At 36.5% G+C, this 20,270-nt stretch overlaps 2 protein-coding genes across 4 annotated transcripts in view; one reads left to right on the forward strand and one right to left on the reverse strand.

Annotated features, from left to right (window-relative positions):
- RAD17 (RAD17 checkpoint clamp loader component) overlaps positions 1-14,519 on the reverse strand; it is a 1,292,309-nt gene extending 1,277,790 nt beyond the window's left edge. The window contains exon 1 of the mRNA XM_044063883.1: positions 14,368-14,519. The gene's annotated coding sequence lies outside the window, so the exon portion shown is untranslated. The remainder of the gene's footprint in view (positions 1-14,367) is intronic.
- A 69-nt stretch (positions 14,520-14,588) lies between these two features.
- The window catches only part of AK6 (adenylate kinase 6), a 140,992-nt gene continuing 135,310 nt past the window's right edge, over positions 14,589-20,270 (forward strand). For 2 of the 3 annotated variants that reach the window (XM_044063884.1, XM_044063886.1), the window contains exon 1: positions 14,589-14,722. In XM_044063884.1, the coding sequence (XP_043919819.1) occupies positions 14,692-14,722 (31 nt within the window). In that variant the 5' untranslated portion in view covers positions 14,589-14,691. The remainder of the gene's footprint in view (positions 14,723-20,270) is intronic. The other variant, XM_044063885.1, reaches the window with a different exon arrangement.

A 20,270-nucleotide genomic window follows, 5' to 3' on the forward strand; every position in this document is an offset into this window, starting at 1 on the left:
AGAAAAAAAAGGTTGTGTACTGAAAAATATCAAAAACAGAATTTAAGAATGCACAAGACAAAATAAGTGGATGGAAAAATGAAAGGAAATGGGCAAACTAGGTGATCTAAACAGTCTTTGTATAGCAACCTATAATTTAATGGTAGACAATGTACAAACCAAACAACTAAAGGAAAAGTAATGACGTACAAATGCAATATCACATCAGAAAGAATTCAAGTGGTGTGGAAGTAATGAGAAAAGACTGGATGTGAAATGGGAAACATTGCTCCATGTAAAGTACGAGGATGCACTGAATGCACTGCTGAGGAAATGGTGAAGAGCAGTTTTATAATGAGATTTAAATGTGACAGATGGAAAAAAACTGTGGAGGGAAGAAGACAAACAGCTGCAGAGTGACATTTCTAAGACCCGACATCACTTCAGGCACCAAAGGTCTTCTTCTGTGAACATCTACCTTCTTATGTAAACCCCCAACATCAGAGGTCTACAATAACTTTCATTATGCACCTTTTAAAGCTACTATGCAATAGCGGTTACTTTGATAAACTCAAGTGCAGGAGAGGTATTTGTTTTCCAACTTCCTACTACTATTTATTATTTTCCTTGCAAGTCCACAGAAGTGGTACCTGATACACAAAGGAATTGGAATGCTAAATAAAAGCAATGTATTTGAAACCAACTGATCAGGAAGACTGAGCACAGACTGAAAAGCCAAGTAAAATTGCTTTATAAAAATAAAATAAGTTGCAATCATCGAATGAAAATGCTTTCAGTTCTATAAAAGGAGTACAAGTGTAAATAAAAATTCCAAATAAATTCATTCCAAACTATGGATGAGGTTGTTTTGCCTGTACACTTCAAAGTTAAAAAAGACTTGTCTTTATCAAAAAAATAGGAAAAGAACATTTAATTATACAGTCACAATAAGAGTTCTGAACAACAGTTTTTATTCAACAGCAAGACCTTATACAAAGTATATTAAATGAAATATTTTATCATCATGCATTTTAAAATGTGTACTGGGAGTATGTGTAATTTTCAAGTAAAACAATTCCTTAACATTCAAAAATGGTTGCTGGTTCAGAGTTAAAGTCTAAATTGTGCATAATGCAGATAAATTTAAAACAAAGAAAAAAAAAAAGTCATCTCAACTTAAAATTATGATAGTATAGGTTCATAGGTAGGTACTAGGCTATCGACCCAAGGGCCTAAGTAAGCCTAGTCAACAAGGTTCCCTGGCTTATGCCACCCAAGAAAGAATTGCCTTGACCCTGTCAAACAAAGCCACAGAAGTGATCCCCAGGGTGTATTTCCTCTTTCCCATCCACTCAAGATTTTTCTTGAAGAGTGCTAATGAGGAGCTTTGCTTGACATAGATGGGTAGCTTGTTCCAGAGTATAGGAAGTCTCTGGGACAGGAATCTATCTCTCCAGCATGTCCTGTTTATTGTGGTGACAAGATTTGGGTCCCTAGAGAGTGTAGCTCGGAGGGATTGGGATTTCTTTAGGTGTAGCATGTCCAAACAGCTCTGGGTTTAACATAGCTTTATATGTTAGGCAGAGATCTCCTTGGAGTAGGTGATATGCTACAGAGTAAAGCTGGGGTTTTTTGAGAGTGTCAGTGTAGGGTATCTGTTTGAGGCCAGTAATCCTCTTTGTGAGGTACTTCTGTGGCTTTTTCAGCTACTGCAGATGTCTTGTGCGGTACATTCCAAAAGGGATGTTGTACTCTATAATGGGTCTAATGAGTGTCGAGTAGAGGGGAACAATGACCTCTTTTTTTCCTGGATGAGAACCCTTTTGTGAGGAGGTGTGCCACATAGGATTTCCTGACTACCGTGGCAATGCGATTATCAAAGGAGAGACTACTGTCCACCTGGGTCCCAAAGTCTCTTGCACACATTCGGCGTTAAGTAGACTGCCATTTATGTGGTAGTTCATGGGTACAGAGTTTTTACCAAAGGGGATGACAATGCACTTTTTGGCATTGAGATTGAGGCCATGTCTCGGACACCAGGCATCTGTCTCAGTGGGGCCCTTCTGTAGGATGTCCACATCATTTGGGGACTCTACTACGGCTCCTAGTTTGCAGTCATCTGCGAACTTAGTTAGCCAGAGGCCTTCTGTGTTAGCATGTACTCTAGAGAAGTAGATTGTACTCTAGAGAAGTAGATACCAAACAGGAGAGGTCCCAGGACTGAACCCTGTGGTACTCCAGTTGTCACTGGACTGAAGTCAGTTTTGGAGTCTGCAACTTTTACAGTGTGGGTTCTTGTCAGTGAGCCAATTGGCAACCCATCTTGTGACATAGGGATTTATACTTAGTTTAGAGAGTTTAGCTATAATTTCAGAATGAGGGATGGTGTTGAAAACGTTGGCAAGGTCAAGATAGGCTGTGCGAACCACCTTGCCCTCGTCTACGGCTTTGGTGACTGGCTGTGCGAACCACCTTGCCCTCGTCTACGGCTTTGGTGACTGCCTCAAAGAGGTCGATCAGGTTCAGAAGGTATGATCTGCCTTTCACAAACTCGAACTGGGTGGGATCCAGAGTTTGTAGGTTACCAATGTCTTTGTTTATGAGTTCCATGACGATACATTCCATGGACTTGCAGACCAGGCTCATCAGCCTAATAGGGCGATAGTTCCCAGGATCAGTGTAATGAAAACCTACAAATCTGGCTATTTTTTTTTTACACTGACAGACTTATAAAGTTACCAGTTTTGGAGTACAATAACATTTAAACATCTAGACTTTTGAGTTAAGGTAGTGAATACTGAAGATAACAGATTATTAAATCTTAAGATTACACCCAATAATTGATCTGAAAATTTCAATGTATTGTTTGTATGTAATGCTAAAACAAAAACAGAGACCTTTGGGATAACACAAGCAAGCAGTTTGTTCAAAAAGTACCAAGCGCTTTCGTCCTTTAGTTAAGCACTAGACTTCTTCACAGTACAACTTTCTAAAACGTTACACGGACTTAAATACACCACACCAACCAATGACAATTTGTCAACCATACCCAATTATAATGAATTGTACTGCGGTGGTGATGCTGCGGTAGAGTTGTCGCCTCATAGCAAGACGTTGTCCCGTTCGATTCTCAGCTAGACCGTCTTCTGTGTGGATGCATACGTGAATGGGGCGTGCCTTTATTGAAGGTTGTGCACCAGGGCTGGTAACCCGGTACGTAAAAATCCACTACCAATCATTAGCAGACAGGAGTTCCGCTGTGGCGACCCCTAACCGGGAAAAGCCGAAAGAAACAAACAAACCCAACTATAATAAATTATGATGTCATGCATAAAAAACACACCTTTATGTAAATTTAAAACAGTATACAATAAACATTAGATACCTATACAACATACTTACCCGTTTCAAATGCAGACTGCTCTGAGTTTCAAGACACTATTTAACGATGAAAAGTCATCAAGACCCGGGACAGCCTGTATTAGAAAGAGTTAGTTAAGTATGTTGTATAGGTATTTAATGTTCATGTTTTATGCATGACATTATAATGTATTAGAATTGGTTATGGTTGGCAAGTCATTGGTTGGTGGAGTGCATTTAATTGCGTGTAACATTTTAGAACGTTGTACTCTGAAGAAGTCTAGTATTTAACTAAAGGATGAAAGCACTCGGTACTTTTCAAACAAATGGTGTGCTTTTGTTATCCCAAAGGTTTCGTGTTTTGTTTTTCCGTTTAGTTACAGTGTTTTTGTGTCTATGTAATGCTATATGAAATTCATTCCATCTGGCCTCATAGGTCACTCCCAACCAATAAAAAAGAAACTTGAAAATGGAAGCCATAACATAGGCTTTTCATTGCTGAGAAAACCAAATACCCATTTTTCCCATGACCGAATATGAACCATTATGGCAATTCTATGACTATGCAGAGACAAAAGAAAAACATTTTGACCAATACATTAGTTAGAAACAGAGAACTTGACTATTTCAGACAGAAGTCTGAGAAGCAAAATTTTCAGGGTTTAATTCATCTTCAAATGGCAAAAATAATTTGGATCAATTAAAAGTCATAACTTGGAAGTTGCCATTATGAAGAATAAAAGCTACTGCGATATTTTGTTCTGCATTTAAATTGGAAGAAGCAACCCTTCCTACAAAATACTTAATTTCATTATTTTAAAAGAGCACACTTTTGTTGTAGTAATTTAATTTTGGTATTACTAAACTTGCGATTTAAAGTATTCTCAAAAATCAAGGTCAAATCTGAAAAAGGTTACAAAACTTTTTTAAACAATTTACTACTAATTATGTCTTGGAAATTAAATTCAAAAGACTGTTCTCATCTTCAAAGGCCTTTATATTATTATTTTATATAACACTGTTAAAGGCACGATACCAAAACATATATTAGAGACAAACTTATTTAGGGTCTGTTTCTGTAACTCTACAAAGAAAACAGACTTTTATTGATCTTATTTTGCTTATGGTGTAAATGTAATAACCAACATAAAAAAACAAAAAAAAAAAAAAAAACAAACATACTTTGAAATTACACTGCCAACCTTTTCAATATCTAAACTATTTAGTGTCAGACACTATAATTATACAATGAACTAAAAGGTATACAACTTGATTTATCTTGTGTTTACTTATTTATAATAATTCAAATTAAGATTTATTAATCAGAAAAAATTAAACTACAGTTCTAAACCAGCTATAACTCACAAAAGGACTTCATACAAAAACATTTACTAGGACTAGAGGTATACAAGAATTACGGTTCAAAAGACTTTACTCATTAAAAAAATAGATGTAGTCAATATATATCTCCAGGAAGACAAAAGTTATTTGTATAAAGTACTAAAATAACTTTGGGTTGGAATAATTAATGAAGCTCAGGAATCATCTCTAACAATTAGTGCCTTTTGTAATGACTAGCTATCTCCAAAGTTTATGTGCACATTTTAAAGAGACTGCTACTTTGACCAAGTTTCCAGTAATGTGCCCACTAATAAAGGTCAAGAACCTTACACCGAGTTAAAGATCTCTTCATTATTGATACTACCACAAGTGTTTCTTACATCAAATGAGATATCTTCTATAACATTAACCATGTTTATATTACTATTAATATTATTATTATTGTATACAAACACCATTAGCTCCATTTACCCATTTTTACATGGGCTAGGGCATCACAATCAACACTTGTCAATGTGACCAAATCACCTAGAGACAACGTTTACACCTCCAAGTGGCTAGCCCTCGATTTAAGTTTAGATGTTTAGCCAATCTATGTAGGCCTTGTGGAGTAAGTGAATAAGAATGTAAATGCAACATTTTCTATGCTACGACCATTTTCAGGCTAATATTTGTTGACATTTTTATTTAGTGCCTTAATCAGAACCAGATAGAATTTGTCCTTTTTTTTTTTTTTAAAAACTTGAGATTTAGCTAAATATACATTTTTCTTGTATTTGTATTAACGGATTGTCTCATTCTTTCAACAGACTCTCTCATACAAGATTTGAGTGAATACTCTCAATGGCAGCACAGTAGACTGAAATTTACACATTTAACAAACAAAAAAAATATGCATTAAGGCAAAGATATCCGATGCTTCCATTATCAACACCGAGTAAATTTTCAAGCCTGTACTACAGCTGCTATTTAAAACTATTACATTCCCAAAAGTACAAAACTGCACCAAGTATCATGAGTAGTAGCATTGCTCCTAGTTAGTATAAATGACAGATGATAAAAAGTCACAGCATGAAATACATCCATCATCAAAATGTGACAGAACAATGTTTTCCCAATAAACATCTTTGTTGTATTACTCAGTATGCCATAGGCAATCTTACATTTATACAAGTGAAAAACTGACACCACTTTAGTTGCAACCATTATACATCACAGACACCATTGAAACAACTGTAGTTGCAAACAATATGCATCACTTCTAATCTATCCAATCATTGTCAGTTAAGCACGCTATGGTTCATTCAAATCCAGCCTCTTAAACCTCGTTCCTCCCCTGTGTATATTGTTCCCACAATTTCCATTTTTTTCCTATGTCGTTTGCTCCTTCCCTTTTCTAAAGATCTCACTTCCAGTTGTTTTACCTCCGTTACTATATTTACTACTTCTAATAAAAGTTGGTCTAGACAAGGATTTCCATTTTCTAGTAATTATTTTTTTGGCAGCCACCATAATTAAATAATTAATAAAGTAAGGCTTTACTATGTCTACACAATTCCGATTCTGTATCATAGCTCAAAAAACACTCAATCCAATCCGCTCACCCAGCATCACCAATACAGCAGTCTGCAGGGAATCCCTAATGTCTGCCAGCTCACTACACTCCCAAAAAATATGTTCCCAGCCACCTCTTTCCTGCACATTACTCCTCCCACATTTGCTATCCACCTGTGGAAAAATTGTTTGGATTCTACTTGGGGTATAAAAATACCTATGTAAACACTTCCAGGCAAAGATCCTGAATCTTACAGACTTTGTTGCATATTTGGGAGATACACATATATCCTCCCCATTGCCTCTTTGGGAAATGCTTATCCAGTCTCTCTTCCAATCCTTTCTAAGCTCCTCTGATCGATTCTTATAGTTATCATACAATATTTTATATGCTCTACTAACTATTCCTTTTTTAACAGCAGCTTATGTGCTAAATTCTATTAAAACTCTACCAGTGCTGGTCTTTCATTTAAGAGCCCCCTTATTTCTTTCGCTTTGCCTATACTCATAATGATCCTTGATAGGGAAGGCAATCTCTAACCTGCAGTTCAAATAAAAACCTTGGCCTCTTCACATTCTATTACCCTTTCCCTTTCTAGTTATTTGCTTCCATTACCTTGGTTCCTTTGCCAGTTTCTCCAATAAATTCCAGCCCCATCTTGCCTATTATCTGTATCAATAACCACCATCATCCATATTGGAAGAATCTCTTTTCTCCATTCTCATGCTGGTTTAGTTCTTAGAAAAGCCCCGATTATTTTATGAATACAATACTCTGTATAATTTTTGTGGTTATTAAGTGTCTGCATTCAAAATCCCAATCTCTCCTTATTTCTTGAGCTTCCTCCCTGTATCATCATCATTCCTTTCACTTTAAATTGTAGTTTTCTGCTTGTGCGATGTATAACAGCCTAAACTGTTTGTTTCTTTCGGCTTTTCCCGATTAGGGGTCGCCACAGCGGAACTCCGGTCCGCTAATGATTGGTAGTTTATTTTTACGTGCCGAGCTACCAGCCCTGATGCACAACCTTCAAAGAAGGTACACCCATTCATGCACGTCTCCACACAGAAGACGCTCTGAGAATCGAACCGGACAGCGTCTTACTGTGAGGCGACAACGCTAAAATATCCCTTCAAATTGGGTAATCCTAGTCCACCTTGTACTATTGGATGACTCAGCTTATCCCACATGACCCTAGTCTTCCCTTCCCAGAAAAAAACCTTCAACTCTTTTTTAATTTCTATCCACAGCTTCTCCTCTGGTTAATACAAATATGCTTGACCTGTGTATAGGACTTCTTCTTTCGGCTTTTTCCCCGGTTAGGGGTCGCCACAGAGGATCACCTGTCTGCTCATGAGTGGCAGTGAAGTTTTTACAGTGTCAAGTTGCCAGCCTGGCACCCAACCTTGCATGGAAGGCGTACACTCATGCCTAGGGCCAATTTAGAGTATCCAATCCACCTAGAGCATGTCTTTGGAATGTGGGACGAAACCAGAGCACCCGGAGGAAACCCATGTGACCACCGGGGGGACATGCAGACTCCGCAGAGAAGGGCCCTAGCCAAGAATCGAACCGGACAACTTCTTGTTGTGAGGCAGCAACGCTAACCACTGCACCACCGCAGCCGCCCTGATCTGTGTATAGGACTAAAGGGACTAAAAACATTTTAATTGCTAGTATCTTAGTATCCATATCACAAAGCTTCTAGCTTCTCAATTTTTGTATTATAATCTGTTTAGTCTCTTCCCACATATCTTTAGCTGCCACAACAGAGTCATTTGTAATCCATACACCTAGTTATGTCATTTTGTCATGTCCCCATAAATACAGATATTGTTGGACCAATTTCAAGGATCAGCACTGAGCCCCTTCTTATTTGCAATGGTGATGGACAGGTTGACAGACGAGATCAGACATGAGTCCACATGGACTATGATATTTGCAGATGACATTGTGATCTGCAGTGAGAGTAGAGAACAGGTGGAGGAGACCCTGGAGAGGTGGAGATATGCTCTAGAGAGAAGAGGAATGAAGGTCAGCAGGACTAAGACAGAATATATGTGTTTGAATGAGAGGGAGGATAGAGGAATGGTGAGGATGAAGGGAGTAGAGGTCGTGAAGGTGGATGAGTTTAAGTACTTGGGATCAACAGTTCAGAGTAATGGTGAATGTGGAAGAGAGGTGAAGAAGAGAGCACAGGCAGGATGGAATGGGTGGAGAAGAGTGTCAGGAGTGATTTGTGACAGACGAGTACCAGTAAGAGTGAAAGGGAAGGTCTACAAGAGGGTAGTGAGACTAGCTATGTTATATGGGTTTGAGACAGTGGCATTGACAAAAAGTCAGGAGTCAGAGCTTGACGTGGCAGAGTTGAAGATGTGAAGATTTGCACTGGGTGTGACGAGGATGGACAGGATTAGGAATAAGTATATTAGAGGGTCAGCCCAAGTTGGAAGGTTTGGAGACAAAGCCAGAGAGGCAAAATTACGTTGGTTTGGACATGTGCTGAGGAGGGATGCAGATTATATTGGGAAAAAGATGCCAAGGATGAAGCTGCCAGGTAACAGGAAAAGAGGGAGGCCTAAGATAAGGTTTATGGATGTGGTGAGAGAGGACATGCAGATGGTTGGTGTGACACAGCAAGATGCAGAGGACAGGCAGAAATGGAAACAGTTGATCTGCTGTGGCGACCCCTAACGGGAGTAGCCGAAAGAAGACATTGGACCAATTTGCGTGTGGGTACATAATTTACCACTACTGCCTTTGTTTTACTTTCATTAATTTTGTATCCCGAGAAGATCTGAAACAGTTTTAAAATATTCCAGAAACACTGTAATGTCCCTTTCTGGTTTTGCCATGTATAAAATAATATCATCTGCAAACAGAGCCAGCTTTTCCTGACTACCATACCCGTTATATTCTTGAACTTCTGAGTCCCTTATTTTCTTTGCCAGTTGTTCTAAACATAATGCAAACAACAAATGGGAAAGTGGATAAGGCTGCCTGGTTCCTCTACTCAATCAGAAGTTATCAGACAGGAACCTACCCACTTTATTTTTGCCTCTGATCCCTCAAATATACTCCTAATCAACCTTATAATTGTTATCAGGAAAGCAAATGCTTCCATTGCCCTTCTCATTAAGTCCCAGTCTACTCTGTCAAATGCTTTCTCTATAAAAAGACCTACCAATAACAGTGATATTTTACTACATTCTGCTTCCCTCTGGATCATCATTGTTCTATTAATATTGTCAAATGTTTGCCTCCCCTGCACAAAACCACACAGATACATATCTATACATTTTAGTATCACTTTTGCCAATCTTTTAGCCATTTATAGACAAACATTTTATAATCATGCTTAAGTATTGAAATGGGCCTGTATGAAAGCTGGATCTGATGGATCTTTACCCTCTTTAGTTATTACTGTTACCACCACTTTCTTCCGGGATGCTTATATTTCTTCTCCTCTTAAAATAGTGTTAAACAAAACCTTCCAGATCTTTTATCAATTTTTTCCCCTCCTACCTTCCAAACTTCCACAGGAATCTAATCTATTCCTGAGGACTTTCCTATAGATTGGTTATACACATCCATTTTTATCTCATCTCTTCGTATCCTGTTAGTAATTGTGTCTACTCTACCACAAACCTTGGCATATTTAATTCTTCCATAAACATTTCCATTTATACCTTTTCTTGATTTCCATACTGTTCTGCTTCACACAATCTTTCATAAAATTTCTGAAATATTTCTAATACTTCTACAAGATCTCATTATTTTTCTTGTTACAGGCTCCCTAAGCTTAGTGACAGCCCTTTCCACTTTCTGTTGCCCGAGTTGTTGTGCTAAAAGGTGTTGTGCTCTACAATTATTATTAAAAACAGTTGCTTAACAACAATCTTTCTACACTTGTGCATATTATCAAGGTAATCTCTTATTTTCTGTTTAGCATTCTGCAGTTGTTCCTTTTTTTGTTCTGACAGATTCCCCCTATTTTGCAATACTTTAACATTTGTCAGTCCAGCTACATATTTCTTGTTACTTCTTGACCATATCTCCCTTTCCTTTATTTTCACCCTAGTTTTAAACATACTTTAATTGTATCCCACTCCCTAGCTATATTTTCAGAAAAAAATGTCTATCTTCTCTAGTAGCTCCTAAATTAATTCCAAAACCCATTCCTTAAATTCTTCTCTGTTCAACTGACAGGTAGGAAAGCGCCAGTGTCTCAGTTTTATTTCAGTACCTTGCATTTTTATTTTAGTTATTATTGGCACACGATCTAAAATAGTTGCTGGGTGCATTTTTACACCTTCAATTAAATGCACATGTTCACGTGAGATATAAATGCTATCTAACATAGCCCAGTTTTTGTATCTTGGAGAATAATTATGTAAATTCACTCCAAACTCCTAGTACTGAATGCACATCTTCCATGCCAAACATCTTCATAAAGTACTTCAAAAATCTGCCCTCCTTTGTTTCAGTTTCCCTTCTAGGCCCCCCAGACACAGTCACTTTTGCAAACCAAATTCCAGTCTCCACCTACAAGTAATATTCCTTACTGAAAGTTGATTTCTCCCTTAATAATATAAATCTTCCATCATCTTTTTCCCCCTCTTCTATCACTATTGGAGCTCCTCTTGCAATTAATTTAAGTACTCCTCTTTTCCTTTGCCCCAGATATTCTACTAAATAAACTATCCTGAAAATCTTTATCAAATTCCCATGTTCAGTTCTTTCCAGGTGTGCCTCCTGTAGCACAGCTATATGCACACTACATTTTTTAATATACTTAACTACTCTTACTGTAAGACCATTCAGATTGAAAGTCATTACAGAAAGCATAATTTTCTTATATAGTGATTATTACCACCTTTTATGTATAACTGTTTTTTGTTAAAATGTCTAGTTCCAACTTTTATGTTACATGCATATACTGTCTGGCAGGTTGGTATTTTATATAGTTGTTTCTCGTCTCTCTCTCTCTCTCTATATATATATATATATATATATATATATATATATATATATATATATACACATATATACACACACATATACACACATATATATATATATATATATATATATATATATATATATATATATATATATATATATATACACATACATACACACACACATACACTATATATTATATATATTATATATACACACACATATATATATATATATATTATACACACACACACACACATACATACACACACATATATATATATTAATTACATATACATACATACACACACATATATATATCAATCATTGAAAACTACACAGAGACCACTCCCTGTAAGACTAGGGCACATGAGGGAACTACAAATTAAGCACGAACTACATGATTTGGGAGGGTGGCCTAATGGTTAAGGTGTTTGCCTTACAAACACAATTGATAGGGTTTGAATCTCACAGGGGATAATTGGCTAGGCTTAAAATGGCTCGCAAGGGCAGTCAGCCTAGTACTAACCTATGAACCTATAAGACATTTCTCTTGGCAGTCACAAAAATAACAAATGTAGATACGAGACTAAGAAAATACAGATATTTGGGGGGGGGGGGTAGGAGCACAAACCAAACATACAGGCAATGTGTAACAGCTTCCCTGCTTATTTGATAGCTGGGCTATACTAGTAAACCTATTCAGGTACTGACAAACACTGGTTGTAGAGCAAAGGATTCTGAGTGAGGAGAAACAGTTTGAATATACAGCAAGCTGAAAATTAAAGTGGCATATATCCTATAGGTAAACAGAAGCAGATCCACTGATATGAGGTAACATTTTAATTGCGTTTTAAATGAGTTCAGTGACAATTCAGATGTGGCTCCATAGTCTAGCTATGCTATTTGAGTATGCAGTCACCTGCAGTTTCATATTTGGTTATGGTGATTTTTCTCTGAAGCATAAACTTCTACTGGAGAGCAGTGTAAAGTTTTTAAGGTTTGGATAATTTTCTGACTTATAAGGAAATCTCTCTATTGTCGTTCACTCACAAAGAGCTAGATGGTATGGTCGTTTTTACCAGCTTAATTCTGAGTTCTGGATTGTGGTGCGTCTATTGTTACAGCTTACAAAAAATGTGTTTATTTTGCTACAACTCTGCTCACTAGTTAATTTTTATTTCACCATTTATTTTGCAGTTATACAAGAGATCCTCTTTTTTTCCATATCTCATGTTGCTAAATTTACTGACATTAAAGCAAGTCGGTTACTATTGTATAGGAATCATATCCAATGTAAACCTCTGAGAATTTCAGTGTCGCATACTAAAGCAATGTTAACTCAGTTTGCAATCATCTGTGTATCTGGTTATATTCAGTAAATCTTCCACTTTTTATACCTAAATAGAATAACCAATAAAGAGGTGGTACCATTTCTGAGTTCTGAGTTGCACCACTGCAAACCCTTAGCCAGACAGGGAAGCACCACTCAAACAATTTTAGAGCCATTGTCGTTACTTGTGTCCTACTTAAAATGATGGCCAATATGACAGAGACAACCTACTTCTGTTGGGGAATGACCACTATGGGTTTGATAAGGGGAAGATCTTTCCTTTTGAATATTGTGGCATTCTATGGTGTAACAGCAGATTTTAATAAGATGTTGGCAGTTCATACCACTTTTCTTAAGCTTGCAAAGGTATTCAACACTATTCCACACTAACTAAAAAAATAAAAGTATTAAAATGTAAAGCCATACATAATTCAACGGTCAGATGGGGGATACCTTTCTATCCCGGTATGGATTAATGATGTCTCATAACACTCTTACTGGAGCAACTTTTTTTTTTTAAATATTCTTTTAAAATAGTAAAATGGCAAATGGATTACAGTAAAGACACATGCTGACAACTGCAAGCCGAGTGTCATACAACTGCTTAAATAAAAGATGTCACAATTTTCCAAGGGGGTCTAAAATGCATAATACAGTAATGATAACTTCACCTTTAATGTCAGGAAAATATGGCACCATGACACACTGTAGCAAAAAGGATGCATATTAGGAGTACAAAACAAAAAGTCAGATCACAGTATATTTAAACAAATTGGGTTAAAGGCAGGGTGTACAGGATGAATCTATTAGAAGACCATTTCCAAAAAGAAAAAGTACAGGACAGAATCCTGGAAGATATTGCAGAGGAAACATTTCAACAGCTCAGTACAATATAAGTAAAGAAAAAACGCTACATGTAAATTCCTAAAAAAGACATGAAGCCTACAACACTGCAAAGGAATATGAATTAACCTACTGATACACCTTTAGAACAGTACTCAACTCTCTAAATCCCACTAGCTGCCTTCTGTAATACCAAATGTTGTTAAAAAAACACTGTCTCAGGAAAACAATCTCTCAATTGTGCAGATTTTCTTAGAATGTACAGATTTTTACCTCAGATTTTTTTGGTCCATTCCACATATTTCTAGCAATATCCTTCACACAATTAATGCTGATACAAATACCAGCATCCTTCTAAATTTATGAGAGCATAATTTAAAACATGTCCCTAATTTTGGGCCTTTGCACCCCCACTATATTAGGCTCGGTCTAGTCTTCTTGTACTAAGAGACTGAGAGGTATGGCACAGAACTAGGATGCCTTTCCAGTAATACAACGCTAATCGTGATGCACTCTAACACCCTCAATTTACGTTACATTCACTCTTCAGCCTGCACTTCTTTCCTCGCACAAAACATTTACATCAATACCTCCCTTAAAAAACAAGCATGGAGGTAATCCCTTAATAGCTCTTCGAAATAACATATAACTGTTCTTCACAAGCACAAAACTAAATTAATCCCATTTGCTAACAGCAAGAATAAAATAAGTTACATTCAACTTCAGAATAAAATTACAGCGTACAATAATTAAAAAAATATATATTTTCATTTAAATTAAACTAACTACTTTCAATATCGAAACTATAAACTACATTTGGGCAAATAACTATTCCAAATTTACAATAAACTACGTATTGAACACATTACTACTGGACTTAGTCATAATGCTTCTTATTTAAGCTTTCAATAAACACTGTGTAATACTCAACCACAAACAAAGTGAAAAACAAACAGTTAATTTACTTCTAAATACAATCCACTCAATGTCTTACCCAGTTAGCAGCAGCTATTATCATTAGCATCAATAAAGTTTGTTTCATAGACCAACTACTTTTAGACACCCATCAGATTTGACTCAGTATTTCTATTACACTTTCAAGTAATTGACAATTCTATAACTAGACTACTCTTTAACTCAAAAGTAGGGATCCTTGTGAAATGTAGACGCATGTTGGTGATGTCAAAAGTGCCGCGCAAAAAGCTGACTATGGCAATGCCTGAATAGATGAAAAATGCTCATTGGTGGAGATGGGTAGTTGCTGTATCCTTTACAAAACACCGTGTAGTAGTAGTGCTTTCCACATGTCTAATAGAAAATGATGAAGCAACCAAACATTTTGCTTACAGGTGATGATTTTAAAGGGGTTCTACTTAACCCTTTTCAACTAATATTCAGTTTCTTCTCTGGTGTGGTTATATCTTATTAGTTTTCAGGAGTTGTAGTTAATGCGATGTGTCATAATGTGTTTTCTGCCGAAAGTAGATTTAGTGTTTCCATGTACTTTTACATTAAACGACATTTTTGTTTATGTTGGTTAAATAGTTTTGTTCGCGAATTATAAGGACCAGATCTTTCACTTTTGTTTTGTTTTTTGTTAACAGAATAGTTCTCAACCTTTCATCTTTAAAATGCGGAACACGTAACCTAAGCTTAAAGGCTTGCAGCATGTTTATCGTGTACTTTTTTTATCCCCCCCCCCCCCCCTTATAAAACTTTTTTTTCCAAATTGTTTAATAGGACTCGGTATTTACTATGAACGTTCCAAAAATAGGGACAAATTTAAAATTTTGTTAAACTTAGAAATTTGACAGAATAAAAGGTTTTGTGTTAGCTGTAGTTTCTGAGGGATATGAAGTCTGAAACTGAAATGTCGGTCATCATTTAATGACTTCCATTTTCTGATATACCAGAAAGCCGCAGATTTATATGAGGAGCACATCCAGTATGGACATTCTGCTAAAATCTGGACAGTTCAGAGGCATAAATGACTGACACTTTTTTAAGTGTGCAGTACCGTGGGATATGGGCAATGTGCTTTTTGAGGAATGCTTCTCAAGATTAGTTATGTTTTACACTGTGTTCATTCCGTCAATCATTGTATTTTTTGGCTTGCTTGTTTGTTATTTAAGTTTTCTGTATTTCATTGTCATAATTGGTTTAGAAGGCTGCACACCAATATGTAATGTGATGTAGTTCTGACTAAGCGAATATTGCTCTGTGAAGTAGCTGGGTTGACTGCTGTGTATGTATGTATGTACAGTTTTTGCAAAGGCTGTGGGCAATGAACTTTTCATTTTGAGAAAGATTAAAACAATGTGAGAACTCGAATATATGCAGTAGTTGCAAAACAGTTTCTTTAGGATAATAAAACTAGTGGCTGATTAAAGATCTGCACCTGTTGGGAAATGGCAAGTTAATTTAATCAGTACTATAACGACCAAAACAGTTGCATGAAATCTTAGTGAAGGAAGTAATGAAGTTGACATCCTATGTTAAGGATTCTTTTGATTTTCTGAGTAAAATTGAAGATGTGATATGGGATGAGAATATGTATTTCATAACAGCAGATGTAGTGAGTTTATATACCAATATATCACATACTCTGGGTTTAGAAGCCATACAATATTTTTTAGGGGATAGTCCCAAGACTCAGTATATCAAAGAACTACTGGATTTCTGTCTTAAAAAATAACATGTTTGAATTTGAAGGTAACCTGTATAAACAGAATATAGGTACAGCAATGGGAGTGGCATTTGCCCCAGCAAATGCCAGTTTATTTATGGGGCTGATGGAGAATGCACATATTTACAGAAGTGAATTTTTTTAGAAAATATGTAATAAAATATTATCGATTTATAGATGACTTGGTTTTTATTTGCAGCGGGGGAAAATAAATTTTATCTGGGTTTATAGAGTATTTAAATGTTAATAAATTTGGTATTAAATTTGATGGTATTCAGAGTGGTACAATGATACATTTTCTGGATATTACACTTAGAGGTGATAAGAATAAAAAAATACATACTAATATATATAGAAAGTTTAATCAAATAAATTTGATGTTGAATGCTACAAGTTGTCACCCTAGGCATACAATAGAATCTATACCATATGGAGAAATGCTTAGGATTAAAAGATTGAATAGTGACATAAAAGAAGCATATGAAGAGGCTCCGAAGGTGGCAGTGATGTTTATTTCAAGAGGTTATGAGATGGATAACGTGTACGGTAGCGTACAGAAAATATTTAATAAAAAACAAGGAGGGGCAAGAGTTAATGTAGGTGGACATAAAAAAAAGAAAAGAAGCTGTAGAAATGACATCTGGAAAGGAGAACATGTTTTTTGTTACTAAATATAGCTTATTTTCTCAGAGATTGACAGAAGTGGTTAAGGAATACTGTTAACAAATTAGAAGGGATGTTCAATCATTATCACAAATAGTTAGGAATTTCTTACCAAAGGGGGAGAAATTTAAAGGATTTTCTAGTGCATGCAAAATATAAAAGACCTATAGAGAAAATGCTGGAGAATGTGGACATAAAATGAACTTATCCTTGTGATAAATGTTCTGTATGCCAGTATATAATAACAAAAATAGAGAAAATAGGGGGGAAAAGATTTAATACACTGGGAACGTATTTCTGTCATAGTAAAGGTGTGATTTATGGTTTAATGTGCCCTTGTAATAAATGCTATATAGGGGAAACAAAAAGATCTTTGGCAGAACGAATAAAAGAGCATGTGAGAGATATCAGAAATAATAAAATTCTCAGTCCTGTAGCTGAACACTTTAATAAAGAACATAATGGTGATATAAAAACCATGAAAGCAACAGTGCTGGAACAAGTATCATTACAATATAGAAATGTAGAGTTATTAAAATATGTATTAAGACAGAAGGAATCTATTTTAATAATGAAATATGACACTTATACCTAAGGGTATGAACAAGGAATGCAATTGGCATAGTTTTATATAATGTTTTTTTAACTTTAAGAAGAGAATTGAATAATTGTGATAATTTAATTGTTAATTAATTAACAGAAATTGTATAAATAAGATACCTTTTAACAATGAACGTTTTTACTCTGTAAAGGCTACGGCCGAGGCGCTAAGAGAAGTGTGTTCTGTGATTAAAAGTGTTTTTGGAAAGTAGAGCTGTTTTTCACTGGTCATTCTGTTTTGGTCGTTATAGTAATTTTCAGTTCTACAAGGAGTGGTTACATTAATTTAATCAGTAGCTTCCTTCCAGCTCATAGATTTATAGATGGTCACTGTACAAGATGTGGGAGCATATCGCTAAGGAAGTGTGTGTGTTTCAGCTGGATGTGAACTCAAACTTTTTGAATCGTCAGTCTGGCTGCTGTACCGTTAAGCTAGAGAAAGTGATATCCAGTGGTCTTGACTGGATTTGAAGATTGAAACTCTGAAACTCAGCAACTCAAAAGCAAAACTAATACTGGCCCAACAAGCGGCACCTTAATTTTGTTCCAAATTCCAGCATCTGAGCCTTCTACAGTTTAAACTTTTCCTTTTGGCTTAATAAAGGAGTGCAAGTCAAAATACTGTATTTCTCTACTGGGAATTGTTTTATTAGTAATACAGTATTTTTTTTATTTGTCTTGGGAGTCCCACATTTGGCAGACTTATGAAACAAGTTTATTTTTCTAGTTTCGTTTACATTTTTTAAAAATGCATTGCCGTTTGGCAGATGGTAAACTTGAATTGTTACAGTTCATCACCATTAAACCCCCCTTTTCACATTTTTCTACATCAGGTTGGGGTGTTGTCAAGTATCTCCATTTGTCTGTTCAGTGCCACTCTCCTTTCATCGATGCTCATGCTTGACTGTCGCAGGTCTTATCTCAAACAGTCCATCCACATGTTTTGTAGGATGCCTTTGTTTCCTCTTACCTTTTTCCTGTTCCAAGTCATCTTCACCAGATTTCTTTTTTTCTTCGCTCAGCAGATAAATTACTAGTATCCATTCAAAAATCTTACAACAAAGCAGGTGATTCTCTTTTCTCTAATTCTGTGGGGAAAACCTGGAATAGGTTTCCTAGCAAACTAACATCTCTTACATCATTACCACTCTTCAAAAAGCAACTAAAAGTATTTCTTAAATCTCAATGGCTATGCCCATGTACTAATCCAGACTAACACCCCCCACCCCTGTTTATCCTTACTGCTTTTCCTTCCTCCTAACACCCTTACATTTTGATAGTAAGCCTCCTTACTTTGATATCTAGTCTTGTCTCTTCAGGTAATGACCACAGAATACATATTTCTGTAATAATCAACTTGCTGAGACCACATATGTTTCTACTTTGTATATATACTAACTTCATGTTTTTGTTATTTGAGCATTTACTTTTTAAAAAAACAACCTTAATTATTAGTTTGAATCCGTTCTTTTTCCTAGTCTTCTATATAATTGTCAAACCTCTCCTAATTAAATGTTTCTTGTAATACTGCATTGTTTTTTTTTTTTTGTAAAAATTGTACTGATGATCTTGATGTTTACTCTTTATTGACAATGTATATTATTTTTTATATCTCTTTTGAATGAATAGTGTAACTGGAGCTTATCTCCCCGGGCCTCTACTGAAAATGAACATGTATCCAGTTGGAATAGCCCAGTCAACAAATGTAAAATAAAAAGTAAAATAAATAAAAAATGTGGCCGTACCACTGTAATCTGTTCTCTTTTACCTTTTCTGTAATTGGAGCTACTGTGGCTTCTGCTCTTACATCCTCATTTCTTCGTCTGTCCCAGATTATGCATCTTTCCACCCATCTCAGGCACTTCATCTCCATCACATCCAGCGTCTTCAACTGCTCTGCCTTTACTGTCCACTGTTTTATAAACCTTACTTTTCAGCTTCTTTGGCATTCTTCTATCATATACTACACCTGACACTATGTGCCAGTAGGCTGCAGCCCCCCCCCCCGATTCTAGCTTTGACTTCCTCATTCAAACTTCACTTCTCTTCCTCCACCCTTCCCAGGTATGTGAAGCTGTTAACCTGTTCCACTGTTTTCCCTTCTGCCTTACTTTTCAACTTCTCTTGAACTACACCATTTGCTGCCATTACAACTGTCTTGTCTGTACTCAGTTTCATCCCATGTGCCTTCAATTCTGCATTCCATTCCCCTATCCTTTGCTGAAGTTCTTGCTCAGAGTCTGCTGTAGTGCCACATCATCTGCATTCAGTAACTCTGTTGATCTGGACCCTCTTACCTGTTTGCTAATGTAGTCCATCACCAGTATGAACAGCAATGGGCTCAGTGCTGAACCCTGGTGCACGCGCATTCTCACTGAGAACCCCTTTGTGAGACCAAACACTGTTCACACTTGAGTTATTGGGGTTCTTGTACATAGCTTGCATTGATTCTACCAATGTTTCTGGGACTTCAGACTACCACAAGACTGCCTAAATCAGCTTTCTTGGGAACTTGTCGTATGCTTTCTCTGCCTGGAAATGCCCAGTTGGACACACTCCTCATGTGCAGCTTCTTCTTAACTGTCATTGACCTTAGTTGTGAATGCCCCCTTTGTTCTTGAACACTGGCACTAGTATGCTTATTATCCAGTCCTCTGAGGTGTACCTTTCTCTCCATACTGCTGTGAGTACCTTCAGGAGCTATTTCCCCTATAGCTCACCCAACATCTTTATCATATCTGCTGTGACCTCATCTGAGTTTGCTGCTTTCCTTGACTTCATTTTCTTTAATGCTGTTCTTACTTCTATGTTGGGCTCCTCCTCTTTCTCATTGTACGTAGTGTCTGGGGCAGTACAGCTTCTGTGGCATGTTCTTCATTCAGAGGCGGCTGGAAGAATTCTTTCCATCTGCCTTGGATATCCCATGGATTGGTAAGCAGGTTGTTGCT

This window comes from Protopterus annectens, chromosome 2.part2 (genome assembly GCF_019279795.1).
Source record: "Protopterus annectens isolate FY-2018-M chromosome 2.part2, PAN1.0, whole genome shotgun sequence".
NCBI classification, from domain to species: Eukaryota; Metazoa; Chordata; order Ceratodontiformes; family Protopteridae; genus Protopterus; species Protopterus annectens.